Genomic DNA, 22,396 nt, shown 5'->3' on the forward strand with positions numbered 1-22,396 from the left:
AAACCTATAAGAACATGTTCCAAACCAACTTTATCCAACAGGAAGCAGCATCAGGGGAACAGGAAACATTCAAACATGTTTCATGTAAGAACTGCACAAAGGAAGGAAACACAATCCTACACACGAGCACTTTAAAATGGACATTTAGCTTTTCAAACATCAGCTGCAATAACAACACTGAGCCCATTCTGATCAGACTGAAAGATTTATAGAGATTTATCCATGTGCTGCAAAAGGATTTGATATCAACATATCTGCAGATCAGCAGGAGCATTGTCTTCATATTGATGTAGAGTTCAGTACCAGGAATATGTAGAATTAACATCTGTGTGCATGACGAGTGATGGAGATTCAAACTTTCAAAGGACGTCAGAGTTGGCGTCTCTATCTGTGACTGTCCCAGAGGAACCTGCCTGAGGATTATTACAGATCTGTCTATCTAGAAAGACTTGCATTGATTCACAGTGTACAATTCTTTCTGATCTGTTAACATCTTCCTCCAAATCCTGTTTCTGCTGCATCAGAAGGGCTCAAACCTCCTGCTGTTTCTACTGGACCATCGATTCTACTTTATGATGATCTTCAAAGATAAAAACGTGAGTTTATTTGTGAACTCTGTGAAATGCGTCTGATGTTTAGTTTGAACCAATCCTGTGTCAGCTGCAGCCACATCATTGCCACGTATACAAATGGGTGCGTTCCTGTTCAGACCTGCTGGCTGTCAATGGGCTTCTTTCCATTTCAGACCGCCGGTGGTCGGCTGTGATCTAAACTCAACATGGCTCCTGTGTTAGAAGAGCCTCTGGTTTTAAATTTGCACATTTAATAGTTTCTTTCCAACACTGTGGAGCTACCAGCCCAGCATATGTAGCCCACAGATGTTCTACTAGTCAGGCCTCACCTTAACCCACTGATGCTGATCACACAGACCCACTAATAGAATAGAATAGAATAGAATAGAATTCAACTTTATTGTCATTGCACATGCACAGGTACAGGGCAACGAAATGCAGTTTGCATCCATCCAGAAGTGCTTTAGTGATATAGATATATTACAATATATATTAGCAATAATATAGATATGTGAGTATATTACAGAAATGGGTCTATTATGGTATGTTATAATGTACACGGTATGAAGTATGTTGTGAATATTCTATAACTATAAGTATGTACAGGCTGTAGTGAGTACAAGCTATGTACAGGCTATGAACAGGATATAAATATGAAAAACTATACAGGATATGAAATAAATAACTTTACAGAATCTGAGATATACAGCTATACAGAAATGGGAACTATGCAAGTTGTAAACAGTTGTAGGATTAAAGATTATCGAATGTACAGAATGATTATTTACACAGAGCTATACAGTAGTGCAGTTAAGATAAGTGAGGGTGTAGATAGTTTCTACAGAGGCTATATAAAGTGCTAGTGGTTGTGAGTGGTGGTTCAGTCCATGTTATTATTGTGTTTGAGGGTACAGTTGTCCATTGTGGGTGTGTGTATGTTCAGTCCATGAGTTTAACGTGGGTCAGATGTCAGGAGGCAGAGTTCAGGAGTCTGACAGCTGTGGGGAAGAAGCTGTTCCGGTACCTGGTGGTCTTAGTCCGGAGGCTCCTGTGGCGCCTCCCAGAGGGCAGGAGGGTGAAGAGTCCATGTGATGGGTGACTGGGGTCTTTGATGATTTTCCCAGCCCTTTTCAGACACCGCTTCCTGTAGATGTCTTTTATGGCAGGAAGTGGTGCTCCGGCGATGCGCTGGGCAGTTTTCACGACCCTCTGCAACGCCTTCCGGTCCGAGGCAGAGCAGTTCCCGTACCAGACTGTTATACAGTTGGTCAGGATGCTCTCGATGGTGCAGCGATAGAAGTTCACCAGGATGTCTGAGGACAGGTGGTTCTTCCTCAGAGTCCTCAAGAAGAAGAGGCGCTGGTGAGCCTTCTTGACCAGCTTGGAGCAGTTGGTCGTCCAGGTGAGATCCTCGGAGATGTGGACTCCCAGGAACTTGAAGCTGCTCACACGCTCCACAGCCGTCCCCTTAATGTGGATGGGTGGATGTGGGTCAGCATTCCTCCTGTAGTCCACGATGAGCTCCTTGGTCTTCTCGGTGTTAAGCAGCAGGTTGTTTCTGTCGCACCACTCAGCCAGACGATCCACCTCCTCCCTGTAGGGAGGCCTCATCGTTGTCACTGATGAGGCCAATCACCGTGGTGTCATCTGCAAACTTAATGATGGTGTTGGAACCATCAGCAGGTCTGCAGTCGTGGGTGAAGAGGGAGTAGAGGAAAGGGCTCATCACACAGCCTTGTGGTACACCGGTGTTCATTGTGATGGTAGATGAGCAGTGGTTATCCAGCCGGACATGTTGGGGGCGGTTGGTCAGGAAGTCCAGTAACCATTTGCAGATGAGGGAACTGATGCCCAGGTCTGTCAGTTTCTTGATGAGCTGTGAGGGGTGGATTGTATTGAACGCTGAACTGAAGTCTATAAACAGCATTCTGGCGTAGGTGTTGTTGTTGTCCAGGTGTGAGAGGACAGAGTGCATTGCGATGGAGACTGCATCCTCTGTGCTCCTGTTCTGGCGGTATGCGAATTGGTGGGGGTCCAGGGTGGGGGGGAGACAGGATTTGAAGTGTGCTAGGACCAGTCGCTCTAAGCACTTAGTGATGATGGGGGTGAGTGCTACTGGGCGGTAATCATTGAGGCAAGATGGGTTGGAGTTTTTGGGTATCGGGACGATGGAGGTGGATTTGAAGCAGGCCGGTACCACAGCGTGGGCCAAGGACAGATTGAATATGTCTGTGAGCACTCCTGCAAGCTCCCCAGAACACGCTCTGAGAACACGCCCGGGGATGCCATCAGGGCCTGCAGCCTTGTGGACATTGATCCTGCTCAGCACCGCTCCTACATCGGTGGGGGAGAGAGTCATAGGTTGGTGGTCTGGCGTCATGTCTGCTTTGGTTGTGGTTGTGGGGTTCCCTCGCTCAAAACGAGCATAAAAGTTGTTGAGCTCGTTGAGGAAGGAGACATCAGAGGATGCGGGGGAGGGTTTGGTGGTCCTGTAGTCTGTGATGGTCTGGAGTCCTTGCCACATGCGTCGGGGGTTGGAGTTGGAGAAGTGTTCTTCTACCTTCTTTTTGTAATGGTGTTTGGCTTTTTTGATGCCCTTCTTTAGATTAGCCCTGGCTGTACTGTAGGCGTGTGCATCTCCTGACCTAAAGGCGGTGTTGCGGGCCTTCAGGAGGAGACGAACATCCCGGTTCATCCAAGGCTTCTGGTTGGGGTACATGGTGATCCGTTTCTGGGTGGTGACACTGTCTGTGGTTTTGGAGATGTAATCCAGTACAGATGAGGCGTACTGGTCCAGGTCTGTGTGGGTGAACATATTCCAGTCTGTGTTGTTAAATCTGTCCTGGAGCACTGCGTCTGTCCCCTCTGGCCACACTTTAATTGTCCTCACAGCAGGTTTCACACGTTGGATGAGTGGTGAATACCGAGGTGTGAGGAACAGGGAGAGATGGTCCGATTGTCCAATGTGGGGGAGGGGTGTGGCTTTGTAGGCTCCAGCCAGGTTGGAATACACATGGTCTAAAGTCTTGTCTCCTCTGGTGTGGCAGGAGACATGTTGGTGGAATCTGGGGAGGACTGTCTTTAAGTTGGTGTGGTTGAAGTCGCCAGCAACAATAAAAGCAGCCTCGGGGTGTTTATTCTGGTGTTTGTTAATGGCTGCAGAAAGTTCTTTCATGGCCAACCTAGCATTAGCGTCGGGGGGGGGGGATATACACGGCAGTGAGTATGATAGAGGTGAGTTCTCTGGGGAGATAATAAGGTCTGCATTTGACCATTAAAAACTCCGCATTAGGTGAGCAGTGACTCTCAGTAATAGAACTGTTTCATCAGGTTTATGCAGCGTCACCATTAATGTCACATTTAACCAGACCACATTTACATTACAAGCCCACTACAACCATCATCAACATTTAAATTACATTATACATCCTCACTGATTTAAAGTATTTTAACCTGATTCATTTTTCCACCTTAACCGTTCATTCCTCAAACAGGATATTTGACCCTCAAAAAATGTACCAGCAAATAATTTTGCAATAACAAATTTCTCAACTTTTCCAAGTGGAATCAAACAAGTGTGTTTAACAGTGAAACCAGAGTGGAAGCTGCTCATATAAAGTCCAGCCCAGGCTAAAGTAAGCTGAGTAGACCAGCATTGTCAAAGTGTCGGCTCTCTGAACACGGTGCAAGATCGCCATCTGCAGGACAAAGCTAGTTTTCCTCAAGATGACATCATCGTCATCGTCCCTTCACCCCACCAGTAAGGAATATAATTTTTCTCACATGTCCATCACTCTTACTCTCGTCTGGATTATTTTTTGGTCAGCAGCTCACTGCTGAACGACATTTCAGACACTGAGATTCACCCTATAGCTGTCAGCAATCATGGTCCTGTATCTTTAAAACTAATGCACAAGAATAATACTACGCCAAGAAAAAACTGGAGATTTAATACATCACTACTTAAAGATGAAGACTTTATTAAATATTTTAAAAAAGAGTGGACTTCATATTTGGACTATAATGACACTCCCGAAACATCAGCTTCTGTTCTATGGGAAGCAGGGAAAGCTGTGATGAGAGGTAAAATAATCAATATCACTTCCTATTGCAAAATGGGAAGCGGATTTATCAGTTAACTTAGACCTAAACTTCTGGTCTCAGATTTGCTTAAAAACCTTTCATCTAATTAGAAATCCCAGTCTTCAATTAATTCAATACAAAATACTACATAGAGTGCACTATACAGGTCATCGGATGTTCAAGATGGGCTTTACATCTTCCAACAACTGCTCACACTGTCAAAACAATACACCAGACAATTACATTCACGCTCTTTGGTTCTGTCCACCAGTGCAGAAGTTTTGGCGCGAGATATGTGAAGACTTATCAAAGTGTCTGAAATGTAACATTCCAACTTCCCCCTTAGTGTGTTTGTTGGGCAGCTTAGATAATGTCACTTCAGAAAACAATATAGCCCATATGGTTTTCACTGCCCTATGCATAGCCAAGAAAACAGTCCTCATGAACTGGAGAAATAAAAACAATCTTAATTCTAACCAATATAGAAATTATCTATTAGATTACATTAGTTTTGATACAGCCTCTGCCACCACATCAGATCAATTGCTCTGGGCTCCTTTGATCAGCTCCATCACCTAGTGGGGGTGGGGGGGTCATAGTTTGGTCCCGCCTTCACTGTTGTGATTGGTGTGGGGGTAGGGACAGGCCTAGGGCGTCGGGGGGTTCCCCGGAGGCATCTTCCTTGGGGGGCTCAACCCGGGGTAGCGGTCATGGCCTATTAAGGGCTCTGTTGGCTCTCAGGTGACTGTTTCCTCGTGGCTGCGTGCAGCGGGGCTAGGGGAGGGTCTGTGATGATGGACGTGGGTTACTGACCTGGTAGCCTGTTTGCCCCTGGGTGGGTCCGGGATGGGCGTGAGGTTCTGGGGGCGCTCCGTCTCTGGGCTGGGGCCCTGGCCGGGCCTCGGGGGCTTGGGTCGTGGTTGGTGTGTTGCCGGGGTTGTGGGCGGGTGGGTGCATGGGGGCCCAGCCCTGGCGCAAGGTGCCGCCGGTGCGTCGAGCCACCTGGGGGGCTCTTCAACCGGTGGGGGAGATTGTCACACCTTGCAGGAGCTTTCCTCTCCTCAGGAACTCTCTCTGCAGGAGGGGGAGATACAGGAGAGGTGGAGGAAGATCTCAGCCTGGGCGTCTATCGTCTCATGTAATCTGGAAGATGAGTGGATGGTGGGGTGGGTGCAGTTTTCTCTGTGGTGGGGTTGGGTGGACTGTCCCGGGCTCTGTGGGGCCGGGAGGCGCTGCTGCACTGGGCCCCGGTCTGGATGGGCCTGGGCCCCCTTTCCCTGGCGGGTCGCGGAGTATGGGAGTGCCTACTGGGGTCAGCGGGGGAGCTGGCCCCAGGGAGGGGTCACCTGCCCCTCCCTTCCTTCCCTCCCCATCTCCAGCTGCCTCCCTCTTCCCGCTCCACCACAACCACCCACACATGCAGGGCCTTGGAGCAGGGGTATGTCACCAGAGTGCAGAGGAGGCTACCCCCCCCCCCCCCCCCCCTGTCCCCTTCTGGCTGCCTCTGCCTCAATTTTATCCCACAACTTAGACATTCACATGACTCACACTCTCATTACACATACATATAGGATCTTGGGGGTGGGCACGATACACGGAGTCCAAGTTACCATCAGGGTGTTTTAAATTTTAAATACACGTAGACATTGAGGGCTAGCAGGAGGGACTATGCGCTTACCTGCTGCTCTCTGGCAGGTAGCTCCATGCCCTCCTGGGTTTTAAATGCACCTTAGAACACACATGCATCAACACTACAATGAGCGGGTGGAGGGAGGTTTGGAGTCTTCTCTCACCCCCGTTCTCTGCGGCCTGCTGGAGCGGGGGGGCTAGGAGGAGGAGTTGGCCGTCCGACTGCGGTCTGGGGTGTGGGGCCTCCCTGCTGCTGCGGAGTCGGGGCGGTCTGCTTCTCCCCACCGCAGGGAAAAGGGTAACACCACCTGGGTCTGGGTGCAGTTCCCCCCTCCAGGGGCAGGGGTACCTAGACCGGGTTCGTAGAGTACGCTTGGGGAGTGTGATCGTGTGTACAGCGTCTCTTTATGTCTGTCTCCACGTTGGTTGAGTGTGGAGTGAGTGCATATGAGAGCATGAGGGTGGGAATGGATGTTTGTGTCTGTGTGTGCCTGTATGTCTGTGTCTATATGTCAGGTTGGGTATCAGACGCTACCTCTCTGGGGACATCTCAGGTCCTCCAAGGTTTGGAGGCCTATCTCCCCCCACCACCACTTCCCCTGCCAGTGGCGGACTCCCTCAGACATCGGTGCGTTGGTGGTTCCTTGTGTCCGGGGATGGGCGTCCAGGTACACCCCGGCTCACTCCTTGGCGGCCGCTTATCGGGGCCTAGAGCCTGGGGATCGCTCGGGCCACTTCGGAGGTGGGGTGCCCCCTGGCCTCCTGGCCTGGGGCTCGGTCACTCAGGCACAGCTGGCTGCCGGCGGAGCTCACGGGCGCGTCACTGCAACCCCCCCTGGCTTCTGCTCCGCGGCTGCTGAGTGAGCCCTCATCTGGGACTCTCCTCAGCTCTTTCTGGGACAGTGGCGCGGCTGCCCCTCTGTGGGTCTTCCTTGGTCTCTTGTGTTCTGGGGGCCTCTGGATGTCTGGAGTTTTGATCTCCTCCATACCTGCTTCATGCCCTGGAGGACGGGGCTGTGGTCCCCCCACACCCTCTAGCAGATCATTACATGAAGGAACCTTTTAAAAACAAGCGCGTCCATGCTCACAGGTGTACACACGGGTGATCACACACACAAACTACACCCTTTTTGGCTCCTACCTCAAAGCACACTGTGTTCTGTTGATCTTATGTGCTGCACAATAATGTTTAATATTTAGTATTTACTGTCATATTCCCATATATCATTGTGATGTTGTTTATTCTATTACTCTTGTTCTCTTCTGCTTGTTTTCCTTTTTCTTTCTCAACCGCATGGACAGGACACGGGACTCGGGGAAGTCAAGGGGAGGCGGCGTGTGTTTAATGGTGAACAATAACTGGTGCAACAGTGCGAACGTTGTTCCTCTCACACGCTCCTGCACACCAAATCTGGAACTACTGTCCATCATGTGTCGCCCTTTTTATCTACCTCGGGAATTTACATCGGTCATTATAAGTGCCGTTTATATTCCACCACAAGCGGACACGGTCACCGCCTTATGCGAGCTGCATGAGGCACTCACACAGCACCAGACACAACACCGGGACGCTGCGCTTATTGTGACGGGGGACTTTAATAGCGCCAACCTCAAACGCGCAGCGCCGAACTTTTATCAACACATCACCTGCCCCACCAGAGGTGAAAGGACACTGGACCACTGCTACACTACGGTCAAGGACGGCTACAAGGCACAATCCCACCCTCCGTTTGGCAAATCTGATCACGCCGCCATCTTCCTCATGCCAAAATACAAACAAAGGCTGAAACAGGAAGTTCCGGTTCAGAGGAAGGTCGCGCGCTGGACGGATCAATCAGTGGCCGCGTTACAGGACGCACTCGATGACGCAGACTGGGGCGTGTTCAGAAACAGCTCCGATGATGACGTCAACGTGTTTACGGAAGCGGTTGTGGGATTCATCGGGAAACTAGCGGATGATACCGTGGAGACAAAGACTATCACAACGTTTCCCAACCAGAAGCCGTGGGTGGATAAAACCATCCGCGACGCTCTGAGATCCCGCACCGCTGCCTACAACACGGGACTCACGACGGGGGACATGGACCCGTACAAAGCCGCTTCATATAACGTGCGGAGGGCGGTGAAAGAGGCGAAGCAGCGCTACGGGAGGAAACTAGAGTCACAACTCCAACAGAGTGACTCTAGGAGCCTGTGGCGGGGACTAAGGACAATAACGGACTATAAAGCACCAACAACCGGTATGACGAACGCGGCTGTGACTCTGGCAGACGAGCTGAACACTTTCTATGCTCGCTTCGAGGCTGCAGCTAAGGACTCCAACGATGCTAGTGCTAGCGGCGCTAACGGCTGCAGACAGGAAGATACTGCCAGCACCGGAAACGTGCTCGTCATCTCCGAGCATGAAGTAAGGAGAGCCTTCAAGAGAGTGAACACCAGGAAAGCAGCAGGACCAGACGGCATCCCAGGTCATATCCTAAGAGACTGCGCATACCAGCTAGCTCCTGTGTTCACTGAGATATTCAACATCTCTTTATCTCAGTCGGTGATCCCCACATGCTTCAAAGAGTCCATCATTGTTCCTGTCCCGAAGAAACCCCACCCTGCTTCTCTCAATGACTATCGCCCTGTAGCCCTCACCTCAGTAGTGATGAAGTGCTTTGAACGCCTGGTCAGAGACTTCATCATTTCTTCACTACCAGACACACTGGACCCACTACAGTTCGCTTACCGTCCAAATCGTTCCACAGACGATGCCATCTCTCATCTCCTCCACACATCACTCACTCACTTGGACACTAGAAGGGGGAATTATGTTAAAATGCTCTTCATAGACTACAGCTCTGCATTTAACACACTCACCACCAAGCTGGAGCATCTGGGACTCAGCTCATCTATGTGTCAGTGGATCTCCAACTTCCTAACTGGCAGACCACAGGCAGTAAGGATGGGCGGACATGTCTCAGCCTCCACCACTCTCAGCACTGGAGCCCCCCAGGGGTGTGTTCTGAGCCCCCTGCTGTACTCTCTGTACACATACGACTGCGTGGCCACTACCAGCTCCACCACCATCATCAAGTTTGCTGACGACACCGTCGTGGTAGGCCTGATCTCTGATAACAACGAGATGGCCTACCTGAAGGAGATTAGGAATCTGGAGAACTGGTGCCAGAGGAACAACCTCCTTCTAAACGTTCTAAACGAGGCTGCGGTCTGTGACCGGCTCCCGGTGCAGACGGCTCCCTGTTATAGTGTTTCCTCACTTGGCTCATGCGAGCCCAGCCCAATTTTTACTCTTTAAGTGTGTGTGTGTGTGTGTGGGGGGGGGGGGATATATGTGTATTGAGAGTGTGGGGAGTGAGTTGGAGGGTGGGGTGGGCTGCTTTTAACTATGTAAAGCACTTTGTGCTACATTTTTTTTTTGTATGAAAATGGCTTTATAAATAAAGACTGATTGATTGATTGATTGATTGATTGATTGATAGTAGTAGTAGTAGTAGTAGTGTCAGTATATATTATATATTAAAAATATAAAGATTATCTGAATTTGTTTGATTTTATGTGACCCTCTCTCAGGACTGTAATACATCTTACGATAAAGAGCACTATCACAGTTTGTCTCCCTACCAAAGACTCCGACTGCGCACCAGTTAGAGTACACGCGTTTGTCAAAAGGAACGGAGAACATGACGGCTATTTTCTTATCAGCTCTCTTTGCAGCTGTATCGTAGAGATCGTAGGCGAAGACTCCAACAGATCCTTGCCCGGTGCTGCCAGAGAACAGAGTGTTGCCACATTCAGAAGGCTCAAGTTTGGCTGGCAATGGGATTTGGCAGCGTCCGCTAACAAGATGCAGACTGTTCAGAAAAGAGAAAAATATGAATTAATATTCTTATTCAAACAGGATCCAAACTCCTCCTAATGAGGCAGGTGGATCAGTTTGTTTAGAGAAAGAAACATATAGCTGTGAGGCGATGTGCAGGCAGCTTCTCAGTTACAGTAAAAAACGTTTCAAAGACAAACATGTAACTTCCTATAAATGACTCTAATTTCAAGTGCTGATGTGTTAAGTGTTTGTCTCCGTTGCAGCTTTCTTTGCACAAACACAAGTGTTATGCTGCTGAGCTCGATTCTACTTGGTTTGATGTGAATGTATCTTACTTTTTATTCAGCAGCACTCACCTGCATGAAAGGTCAGTATGTATGAGTTTGTAAAAGAAAGTGAAAAAAATAGATTTCAATTGCTTGCAGTTAAGATATTTAATGTGTAGACATTTGCTTTACAGTAACAGAAAGATGCTGCGCACTTTAGAAATCATGACTGTAACACTAAAGAACAAATGTGCATTCACCTGGGCTCACAAAGGGTGTACCGGTCGCTCTTGTTTGTGATATAAATGGTGGACTGATGAGCACCCATGATGTCTGCAAACTGGAGAACAAAAAGAGAGAGAACAACATATTTCTGTCTGTGGAAGCATCTATACATCAGTGAGAACATGGCTAACGACAATGCACATAATACAAATGCAATCATAGTGTCTCAACAAAATCCAAGGTGTTCTGGATGTGGTGTTCAGAGCTGCCTTCCAACAGGCTGAGAATCGAAGCCAGAAACTAGGAGATGCTATAGGTGACTGAGTGGATCATACAGACGGTCCTAAAGGGGGACAAAAACAGCTGCAGAGTGCAGGGTCTGTGACATGATCGTGTCATTACGGAGGCAGATGAGACCATGGTCTCGTACGATGTTACATCTCTCTTCACTTGCATCCCAGTCACGGAAGCGTTGGAGGTAGTTCCTAAGAGATTACAGGATGACCCCAACCTCAGCAACAGGACCGCTCTCAGCATCGACCACGTGTGTTTGCTTTGGAACTGTCATCTTACATAAAAAGGTCAGTTCTACATCCATCATTGTCATCCACACCTTAGAGGTGTCTTAGAGCAGCGGGCCCCAACCCCCGGGCCTCGGACCGGTACCAGTCTGTGAGTCGTTTGGTACCGGGCCGCGAGAGACTCGGGTGTGAAATCTATGGTTTTCAGGGTTTTTATCGGTTTTCAGCGTTATTTTGTTATCATTTTTTTCGTTTACTCGGTTTTCCTGGGTCTTTTCACGTGTGTTATGAACAGTGTTGGTCAAGTTACTTGAAAAAAGTAATCAGTAACTAATTACTGATTACTTCCCCCAAAAAGTAATCCCGTTACTTTACTGATTACTTATTTTCAAAAGTAATTAATTACTTAGTTACTTAGTTACTTTTTAAAAACCCGATTTACAACCTGAACAGGTGATAAATAGATCTTTCATCCCAATTCTACTTTTTCTGCATAATCCATCATACAAAATGTAATCAAATGGAAAAGTCTCTTTTTAACTTGTTTTATTAGTTTTAATCTTTTAACTTTATGCATCAAGCAAAAATTTAATTATCTGCAACATTCTCTGACTGGAAGAAATTAGTTTAACATTTAAACCTATTTTCTGCACATTCCAGCACATAAAATAAAATATTTTTTGTGTTTACACTCAGTCTTTCAAATAGATGCAAGTAAAACACAGCAGAAAATAAATAAAGTCACAGACTCAGCGGTCCTGTTGCTCTATTTTCACCTGTAAAGCAGGAGTGGGGTAGGCGGAGGTTTACCCTGGTGCAGGTGTGCCGCGGTCAGTGGAAGAATCCGTGAGTTTCTCTGTGAGTTTCCCATTACGTCGTAGCTACTCGGTGCTTGCTCGGAAGTTTAGGGGTTTTTTCGCTGTAAAAAGAAGTTTTCTTCCCACGCACGATGGACGCTAATGTTTTTGTCACTTTTTATGGAATCAAACTCAAAGTAAGGTCAGTACTTCCACGCTTTAAACGCTGCATGCTCATACTCTCTCCCACAATCGATATGTGATCCATTGTTGATCTGCACACAGCTGTTGTCACCAACGGCGCACTTGCTTACGTCACTGTCGTGAGACATTCTCGCAAAAAAATCACGGTTTTAGTAACGCAGTAACGCAGCGTTCCTACGGGAAAGTAACGGTAATCTAATTACCGTTTTTGCAATAGTAATCCCTTACTTTAATCGTTACTTGAAAAAAGTAATCGGATTACAGTAACACGTTACAAGTAACGCGTTACTGCCCATCTCTGGTTATGAATAAATCTTCTTTTTTTCGGTACCGGTACTAGTTTTATTTTGTTGTATTTATCCGCGACACCTTAAAGGCCGGTCCCTGAAAATATTGTCGGGCACAAACCGGTCCGTGGCGCAAAAAAGGTTGGGGACCGCTGTCTTAGAGGACTTCATAGGAAGGTTTCTGTGGTGGGCGAAAAACTCTCTCCAACGTAGAGGTCTGGGCATTCCTCGCTGCACTGTACAGCATACACCACATACACAGCATCATTTTGGATTTTTTGTTCTATTATTTATTTATTTTTTAATTTTGAAATTGTCCTTTTTCCACTTTAGTTTGTTTTAGTTTTTTCCAAGTTTAGTTTGTTAAGATCCGCATTAGCTCATGCAATAACAGTAGCTACTCTACCTGGGGTCCGAGAAATGTTTTAAAAAACATACATAAAACGTGTACTACATAAAAGACAAAGAAAATGCTCAAAAGCAGCAGAAGAACAATTGAAAACCAACATCTTCACATTAAACACATCTTAATTGTTTCAAATAAACATTTATATGACTCACTTTTGCTTTATAAATTATTAACTCCATCCCAAGGGCCCGACATGCTCATCACCTAAAATGTCAACAACCAAACAAAAATAACCAATTCTAAGGATTATTTATGTGTAAATATATAAAAAGTTGTGTTCATTCCTAAGATCAAAAACTGTGGAAGTGAATTCCTCTATGCTGCACTGTCCTCTGCATTTGATTAGTTTGACAACCAGGTAACTTTAAACTGAACATGGTTTAAATTGAATGGCCAGTTTAAAATTAAACAAACTGCTTTGATTTGAGAAATTTGGAACTTTTATTTCAGTGGTGCTTGAACAAATTATTGTACAATGATCTAAATGTGACAAAAATAATGTTTACTACTATTATATTACTCTATTAGAAATGCATTTTCTGCGGTGCTTTACAATGGCAACACTCCTGTCCATTGTCAATAATTGATTTATGTGACTGTCCAATTTAACATACTGTTAACAGTTAAACTGAGAAACTTTGTCTCAGAGACCTGTTCAATGACAGAACCTCCCACTGTCAAATACGAATGTGATTCAGTATAACATTTGACATTGAATCACCTGCGTGTAGGACAATGGTGGAGTTTTCTAAAGCAAAAGGAAAATCATTTGTAGAAATAAAAGTGACCCTCAAAGCGCTTTACAATGCCACTATTCAGTCACTCTCACATCCACACACTGGTGGAGGCAGCTACAGTTGTAGCCACAGCTGCCCTGGGGCAGACTGACAGAAGCTGCCATATGGCGCCATCGGCCCCTCTGGCCATCACCAGTAGGCAGTAGGTGAAGTGTCTCGCCCAAGGACACAACAACCAAGCCGGGGCTCAAACCAGCAACCTTCCAATTACAAGGCAAACTGCCAACTCTTGAGCTACAATCGCCCATGGTAGGCCTAAATTGTGTTGTTGTGTTTGTGTGCGTTTGTGTGAATTAGTGCGGAGCAGGCGTGGTCTGTGGCACCGGTTGTGTTGTTATCATGGATTCCCGAGTAAGCAAGACTGCCTCACAGGGAGACGGCACATTCATTAAAAAAAATAATAATAATCGCTCCTGGCAGCGCAAATTTTTTTGGATATTGCCATAAACAAATGTTAGACGTTTTCTGAAAACACAGCGGCCTTGATGAGCATGCAGAGATTCCCACACCAGCAGCAGTTAAGATATGCCCTGATCAATGGCAGCCTGTGCTCCAGACCATAGATTTAATTGAGGTGGATAAATTCTAAAAGTAGTCTGCATCAAGCTTAGGGTTGCTCAAATTCAGTACAATGACATATGAGATGAAGGAAAATAGGAAAATACCTAAACTAATGAAGTGCATAGAGGCACTTGACCGGTTTGAAAACCTGTCATCCTATTATGTTGAGATGTAGAGCACAACTATAAAAACAAGCAATATGCTGAACCCTGTATACAAAAGCTAAAACTACAAGATGGAGAAGATGAATTAAATATTCAAATCTTTATCACTGTGCAAGTATTTGCGTCTTTTGTGCGGCAAACCAACCAACACTGTGTGAGGTTGCGTTGCGGTCACTTCTAAGCTGATGAGCAAGCTACACATTATCAGAGCAGAGGGCCGGATGCATCTGTGTGTGTGTCTTTTGCAATGGTAAAAATGCAGGCCAGGAGGAAACGCTGGGTCACATGACTATGTCGACTCTGCAAATGTAATCTTTTTAGCTGTCATTTTTCTCCGTGTTTGTGAATATACCAGGGGTGTATTATTCATGAGTATTGCTCACAGAGAAAATGTGTATATACCTGCGCAGCGCTAACATTTGCATTCTCTTTTCTACAGCAGGGGGTTAATCATGTGATTTGATCATGTGATTTATAGCAGGACACACAACTGGTTAATGTTTTTTTCACAGGATTACTGGGTTTATGTGTGAAGGAAACTGTGTTTACTGGCTATATGTTGGTTATGCAATTACACTATGTTGTTGAGAAAATGTGAATATTACAGGGGAACTGTGAATGCAGTGTGAGACATACTGTGTTTGAAACCAGTATTACCTCTTTTACAGCAGAGTGTTAACGTTATGGCCTTTTTGCAGCACCTCTGGAATCTGTTGATCCAGGACTGACCTCCGGGATGCTTCGTGTGTTTTGCTGATGTTTGTTTCTCTCTAAGAGTGCTCGTGAAGGATTCAGCACAGACAGTGATGTTAGAGCAGAAGTGCAGTGATTGTGTGACATTTTTAGTGTTGGGCTCATTATCTGACTGCTGTCGAGTTCGTAGTGATGACATGAGTGAGTGGCTTAAGGAAAGTCACTGACTATGGCAATAATAGTGGTTTAATGATCTGACAAAACCTGCACATGATACTTAACTTTGATGCTGAATACTTTATTACTCTTATGATCTACAATTGTTTGCAAGTGTGAAGTTTGATTTAACTTCCAGATCTTTTCCAGGCAATGGTAGCGTGGATGCAGGCACCTGTGGAGCCAGGTGTTAAGCAAACCTAATATGCAACACATACTGACATCTTTTATTGCAGGGTTACAGGTCCGGAGTGGAGCTACTCCAGAGGAGGCGCCCTGATGTTGCCTGGGACATGAGCTAACTAACCTTTTTCTTTAAGAAAGGAATCGAGTTCTGCTGAGTTGACTCATGGGAGTGTCCATGCATCAAGAGGAGGGGTCCAGAATTGACATGAAACTATGTTTTCTATGTCTTCTATGATTTTGCAGTGATTTGTGGGATTAACCGTTTATTTACGGGTATTAAACCTATACAAGTGGTGCATCCATGTTCGGTTTTGTTCTTTTCTCATAATCCTGGTAATCAAGGATGTTAATTCATCTGAATTGCTCTCATTAGCTTCCATGTGTGCAGCTCTCAGCTGTTGAACAAGGTCAACGTCTTCCTGCTTTGTTTGTGCTTTCTTCATTTGTATTTCATTTTCATTTCATTTACCATTTGGATGTAACAATTTTCCTTCGAGATTAATATTTTCTAAAAAGTATGTTTTACCAACCGTTGTTGACTAGTTTCTCAAACATGTCAAAGGCTGGCATTGTCTCGGTTTGCCGAGCCTTTGCACATGCTCAGTGTGTCTCGGAAGTCCAGGTGCCTCTGAACTGAAATGAATTTGCTCATTTCAATTTTTTGTCTTTTTTTTTTTTTGAAAATAAATAGTTTTTGTTTAGTTTCTATTAGTTTCCATCTTTATTAATTATTATTGTATTTACAGTGTCAGAGGCTAGATTAAAGTACATTAATTCAGGTATTACAATTAAAACAGAACTCTTTGAAAGCGAAGAGACATCAAAAGTCTAAATAAATCTATATCTATCAAAAGTTCGTAAGCAAGGTTTTTGTTTGTTTTTTAACCCAACTAACACTACAAACTGAGGATATTTCCTCTAACACTGGGGGCATTCACTATGGTGTTTTATAAATGCTGATGGAGTCATTGCATTTTGACTCTGTTAATTTAACCATGATCACTTTGCCCTGAACAAGTCCAAACATGTGGTACCTGGAATAAGTCTCAGCTGCTCATCTGAAAAATACTTATATCTTTCAATACTTTAAAAAAATGTATATATTTATTACACAGAAGAAACTGTATAACATGGATTTTTATAAGCTGCAGCTACAGGAGACCAACTTTGTCCTGAGGAAAACTGTATATAGCAGCAACATCCACGTCAGTGTTTGTGTGTGCATGTTTGTCTGAGTAAAGCCCAGCAGAAACTGATGGTTGGTTAAATCTGAGTACAAGTTTGGACTGTACATTCGGTTTACAGGGTGTGAGTAGTAATACGATGGCACTAGTCCAATATGGCGGCCAACCAAACCGGTTTGACAACCGGTTTGACCGGTTTCGTGCGTGTGGGCATGCGCGTTCAGGTGTGGTGGGGGGTATGGGTGTTCATGTGTGGAAACACCACAGGGCGTCAGAGGGGTTACATGAGTTTATAGGTTTACCTTAATAAAACTTAATAAAGAGGGGGTGCTCTAGTCAAAAGTGTTGGTAATAGTGTTTTAATCACACTAATTTTCTAAATCTGACAATGTCTCAGCTTGCACCGATGCAAGCATTTTATTTATTTAAAAACGGATCAAACGGGCCATTTCTTCTGTAAGGGGTTTCATGGTTTCAGAGTAGTTTTTAACACAACAGATGGTCGCAAATAACATTCAGCCCTTTAGAAAATAAATGCTATTGGGGCTACTTCTAAAACACGCTGCACACAATGTCACCTTTTCCCCCAAAAGCAGCCAGTATCGCTCTTTTCAAACTAATCGTCTTTTAAATACACTCATTTTGTGATTCTGGTGTCACACCTTGCAGCGATGCAAGCATTTTATTTATTTAAAAACGGATCAAACGGTCCATTTCTTCTGTAAGTGGTTTCATGGTTTCAGAGTAGTTTTTAACACAACAGATAGTCGCAAATAACATTCAGCCCTTTAGAAAATAAACGCTACAGTGATACTTCTAAAACCAGTCGCCCAGACCCGCTCCAACTTTTCAACAGCTGGCTAATTGTTTGAATTTGTTCAGGATTGTAAAAGCCCACCGCGGGTATCACTTAGTTGTTGAGAGTACCATGCGAACAAGGGCCCAACCTATTGTTTAAAGTGGCCGGTATTGGCTCTTTTTGTAATTCCTCGACAAGGTAAATGGGGCAGGTGTACCAGTCGGGTGGCGACCCCGCCTATTGTCTGAAGTATCGGCTCCTTTGTAATTCCTTGAGAAGACAAAAGCCCTGTAGGGTCTCATTTAAATTGATTGGAGACATACCTTTCTTTTTGGAAACACCACCCTATATAAAAAAACACGCTCAGAGCCCGAAACCCTGAGCCATTTACGCCTCAAGATTCGCTGCACACCATCTTCTTTGCGATCATCAACACTAACATCGTTCTTTATAACATGGACATCGTAAACGGTAAGTAAAACAAAACCTATTATTGGATTTTTAAAAAGTGTTATTTTAACATATTATAGGATATTCAAACTATTTTTTTTCCTAAAACAAAAGCTTAATTTTTAGGAGTTCGGGAGAACGGCCCAGGACCCTTTTCTTCAGAAACGGGCGCTTTTACAGCTGGAACTAGTTCTCTAACAGGCACAAGGTGTGTACAGCATTACTGGATTTGTAAACATATGTATGTTTTAAACTAGCAATTGTTTTAAATTATGTAATAACGTTTTTGTTTGATTTGTTCCAGGGTTAACAAACTGAGCAGGAAAACATTCAGACACCGCTACCACAGAGCCCAACCTTACATCAGGTGTGTATACAACGGGATGTATAGTTGTGTATTTTTTTTTTAAAGGGGTTTAAACAATTACAAATGTTCTAAACTGACCGTTTTACACATACAGAACCACGCCAGAGAACCGGGTGTGTGGAGAAGCAGGACCATCCCGAATAACGCACACTACAAGGTAAGCATAGGCATATATAAATTAGATAAAAAGAGAGAGAGGGAGACACGCTTATTCAGTTTGAAATGGGTACATGTATAAAATGTTTTAACACATGTCTATCTATCTTCACAGACTGCAGAACAGCACCCCTCCTCATAATGATCAGGACACCATACGATTCCAGACGTTTTTGGAATGTTTAAGCAGTATCGACCTCCCAGAACAACAAAAACCTGCAGCTTTGTGCAACAGTGGAGAGTCAGAACCGATCTTCATCAGCGAACCTGCAACACCCCCGAGTGAGTGGCTACCTCGCGATTTCTCTGATGTTTTTGAGTACAGTATATCAGATTTTGATCTAGTTCATATACCCACCACCCCAGAATGTGTCAGAAATAGCGTTGATTCACACATAGATTTCGAAGAAGATGGCATAACAGACTCTCAAATATCAGCGGCGTATGATGTTTACATGAAGCTTCCAGATGCTCAGCCTGCTGAACAGAGTCATATAGCTTCAAAAAATGATATCCTATCTTTGATCGATGCTAAACTCAGCCAACATCAACAAGCAGTACAGAGGCATGTGCAAGAAATAGCAGTTAAACTCAACCAGTTTCAACAAGCAGTACAGGAGGGCTACAAGAAATAGTCACTAAACTCAATCAACATCAAGAAGCAGCACAGGGCAACTTGCATGAAATAGCTGGGGGTCTAAATAGTACCCGGCAGGCAATAAACAGTACCTGGGGTTTATTAGATCTCATTAGTACCCGTTTTTTAAATCGCTGACTTTTAAAATCCACACCATGGACCCACCCCGTAAATTATTCAAACACAATGATGGTACTTCCACTCGAGCTAAATGGTTTGACTTTGAGGCTTATAACCAGTGGGCTGCGCAAATAGTAAACAAATGCCAAGTTTTGCATGCAAGACTTAGTAGTGCAGCAGCATCATCCTCATCCGATACACATCCTTGTCAGACTGTTCCTACGTCTGCTATTGCTGATGGGGCTATTGTTGCTAATAATAGTGATAGTACAGCAGGTGTTGCTCGGGCCGTTGCTGTTACTGATGCTAACCATATAGCTTGTGCTGCTGGTGATTTTGCGTCTGATGCACAATCTAGCCGGGTCACCTCTGCTGCAGCTACTGCAGTTGTTATTGAGCCTGTTACCGCTTCTACTATTACTTCAACCACACATGTGTGTCCGGGCTCCGCTGGTGATGCTGCAACACAACACACCCCCTCAATCATTGTAAATTTCTCACAAACAGATACTGCTGTAATTGAGCCCGTTGTGCAGTCTGGGTCCGGCAGCCGCTCTCAGTCGCACATTAGAGAGATACCTAATTTTAATGCTCGCGAATTGCGTGAACGCCTTGATTTTAGAGGTATAAGTCTCGATCATCCAGAACAAGTGCTGGCGCGCGTGCGCGAGTGCTTAGCCAATGTGATAGACAGAGCTGTGGCGGGATCCCAACAGGGCAGTGTTCTAAACGTGGTCCTGCGTGGCCCCTCGCTGGCTTCAGATGTTCAGGCTGTTTTAAACACTGATGATCGGTATGATCCGGAGCTGTTTCTCGATCAAATTGCACAAGTTATGCAGAGTAATGATGAATCTATCGGTGATGATGAATTAGAGTTTATTGTCACGATAGCTCAGAACAGTAGTGGTGGGGCTCGCTTAAGACTGGCGCACATACCTTATGATGAGATTCTCTCAAAGAAAGGCAGACATTTATACACACCAAACAACACAAACAACAATTTGTGCTTCTCGCTATGCATAGCACATTCATTAAACTCATCATCCTCTGAGCATGAAAAACTTGCTACAGCTAAACAGATGCATGCTGAAGTAGGGCTATGCGACACACAGCAAGTATCATTCTCTGATGTCGGTAAATTTGAGAAGCACTTCAACATTAAGATTGTAATCTATTACCACACAGAAGGGCGTAAACGCCTGGAATGTTTTTACACACATGAAGAGCCAAACCCTAACACGTTGATGATGTATCTCCATAATCAACATTACCACCTGATTTTAAACCTGCCCGCTTTTTTTGGGGGGGTCCTATGTGTGTAATTTCTGTTACAGTATATATAATACACCATTACAGCACAGCTGTAAACATAGATGTAACACATGTTACACACTCTGTCAACATCACAGGGGTCCCACAGTGAAATGCAGCGACTGTAACCGCATCTGCAAATCACAACACTGTTACCAACAACACAAATTACCTGAATTAAAACACAACATGATCCCCTGTGATAATATGAAACATTGCATGCACTGTGGCACCACATATAGAGAATCCAAGAAATTGCCACACAAATGTGCGCAGCCTAGATGCGAGCACTGCCGCGAACCTAAATTAGCAGGAGACTCCGAGCATCAGTGTTTCATACAGCCTGTTGAAAAACAGAAGCCTAACGATAAATACATTTTATATGATTTTGAGACGCGGTACCACAACGGTAAACACGAGGCTAACTTTGTGTGTGCGTCTGATCTGAAGGGCAATAAGTTCACATTTAATACATTAAAGTGTGTGGAGGCGTTTGTGCAGCATTACAGACGCCCAAGGTTTCGTGGGTACACTTTCATAGCACATAATGCATCTGGCTTTGATAACTACATACTCCTCGAGTACTTTGTCAGACAGAGCATAACACCTAGTGTCATAATGAGAGGGAGCCGTGTGATTTTAATGCATGACAGGGACTATGACCAACGGTGGATTGATTCGTTCAGCTTTTTGCCCATGGGCCTTGCCAAAATACCCTCTGCTTTAGGTTTTCAAGACCTGCAGAAGGGCCATTTCCCACACAGGTTTAATACGAGGGATAATGAGCGTTATGTGGGCCCGTACCCAGACCCCTCCTTCTACGGCTATGAGCACATGTCTGAAAGCGATAAGGTGCGATTCATGGAATGGTACCAGGTTGCCTCACAGAATCCCTTTGATTTTCAGGCTGAACTCAGGCGTTACTGTGTTAACGATGTTGATGTCCTGCGTAAAGCATGCAGCATTTATCGTGACACGCTACTGGGTTGTACACAAGTTGATCCATTCACGTATACCACCCTGGCTGCATTTAGTATGGGTGTGTATAAAACGCTGTTTCTGCCTAGAGACGCGCTCGCTCTCACGTATGACGGGGCATACGTTGAGCAGAACAAGACGTTTTCTAACGTCTCTATTGAATGGCTTCAATACGTGTCCCACACCACCAGCAAAGTGGTCAAACATGCTCTCAGAGGAGGCGAACAGAGGGTTGGACCGTATTTTGTGGACGGTTTTGACCCCACAAGTAATACAGCTTATGAATTTGCAGGATGTTTTCACCACGGTTGTGTTAAATGTTACCCCGAGAGTGAAGTTAATCCTGTCAGCAAAGCATCCTATGGTTCAAGGTTCAAGGTTCAAGGTTCTTTATTTGTTACATGCATAGTTATACAAGTATAACACACAGTGAAATGTAGCCTGACACGCTCCTCGACATGTGCAAAAATTGGGGGGGGGGGGGGTGTAGAGGAAGAACATTATATATATATATATATAGTATATACACTGGGTGAATGTGCAGTAGTAGCAGCAAGCAGGTGAATTCTGTACATTAATATGAATAGACATCTGACTATTTTACAGGATAGACAATATAAACATATTTAAAGTTAAAGTAATTTGAAATGTACATTGTGCCTTGGTTTAGTGTCTGGAAGAGTCCTGTCTCAGTCAATTATAGATGATGTGAGAGGGCGGGTGTGTGTGTTTAGGGCACGGATGGCTTGGGGATAGAAGCTCCTCTTGAGTCTCTCTGTCCTTGCCCGGATGATGCGGAACCTTCTACCAGATTGCAGAAGTTGGAACAGTTTGTTGCCAGGATGGGACGGGTCCTTCAGTATCTGCGCTGCTCTAGTCCGGCATCTCCTGGTGTAGGTGATCTGAAGCGGGGGGAGAGCAATCCTGCAGCAGCGTTCTGCTGTACGGATCACTCTCT

The 22,396-nt window shown here is 45.0% G+C and overlaps 2 protein-coding genes across 2 annotated transcripts in view; one reads left to right on the plus strand and one right to left on the minus strand.

Moving 5' to 3' along the window:
* LOC146672878 (uncharacterized) overlaps positions 1-22,396 on the plus strand; it is a 210,235-nt gene that overhangs the window by 40,294 nt on the left and 147,545 nt on the right. The window lies entirely within an intron of this gene.
* On the minus strand, positions 81-10,704 carry LOC146672880 (uncharacterized). Its single transcript, XM_085402611.1, has 3 exons — positions 10,637-10,704; positions 9,912-10,141; positions 81-91 (listed from the first exon to the last, which is right to left on the minus strand). Exons 1-3 carry the CDS (start codon positions 10,702-10,704, stop codon positions 81-83), a joined length of 309 nt encoding a protein of 102 aa, XP_085258737.1.

The sequence above is a fragment of the Rhamphochromis longiceps genome, linkage group LG3 (genome assembly GCF_057381845.1).
Source record: "Rhamphochromis longiceps isolate RC_006_pf linkage group LG3, R_longiceps_female_GT1.1, whole genome shotgun sequence".
Taxonomy (NCBI): Eukaryota; Metazoa; Chordata; class Actinopteri; order Cichliformes; family Cichlidae; genus Rhamphochromis; species Rhamphochromis longiceps.

Excerpts from the sequence above, each read along its gene's own strand:
- LOC146672880 (XM_085402611.1), bottom strand. The coding sequence starts at position 10,704 with ATGGGTGCTCATCAGTCCACCATTTATATCACAAACAAGAGCGACCGG. Across the intron at positions 10,142-10,636 it reads TACACCCTTTGTGAGCCCAG|TCTGCATCTTGTTAGCGGAC; the intron begins GTGAATGCACAT and ends TTTTCTGAACAG.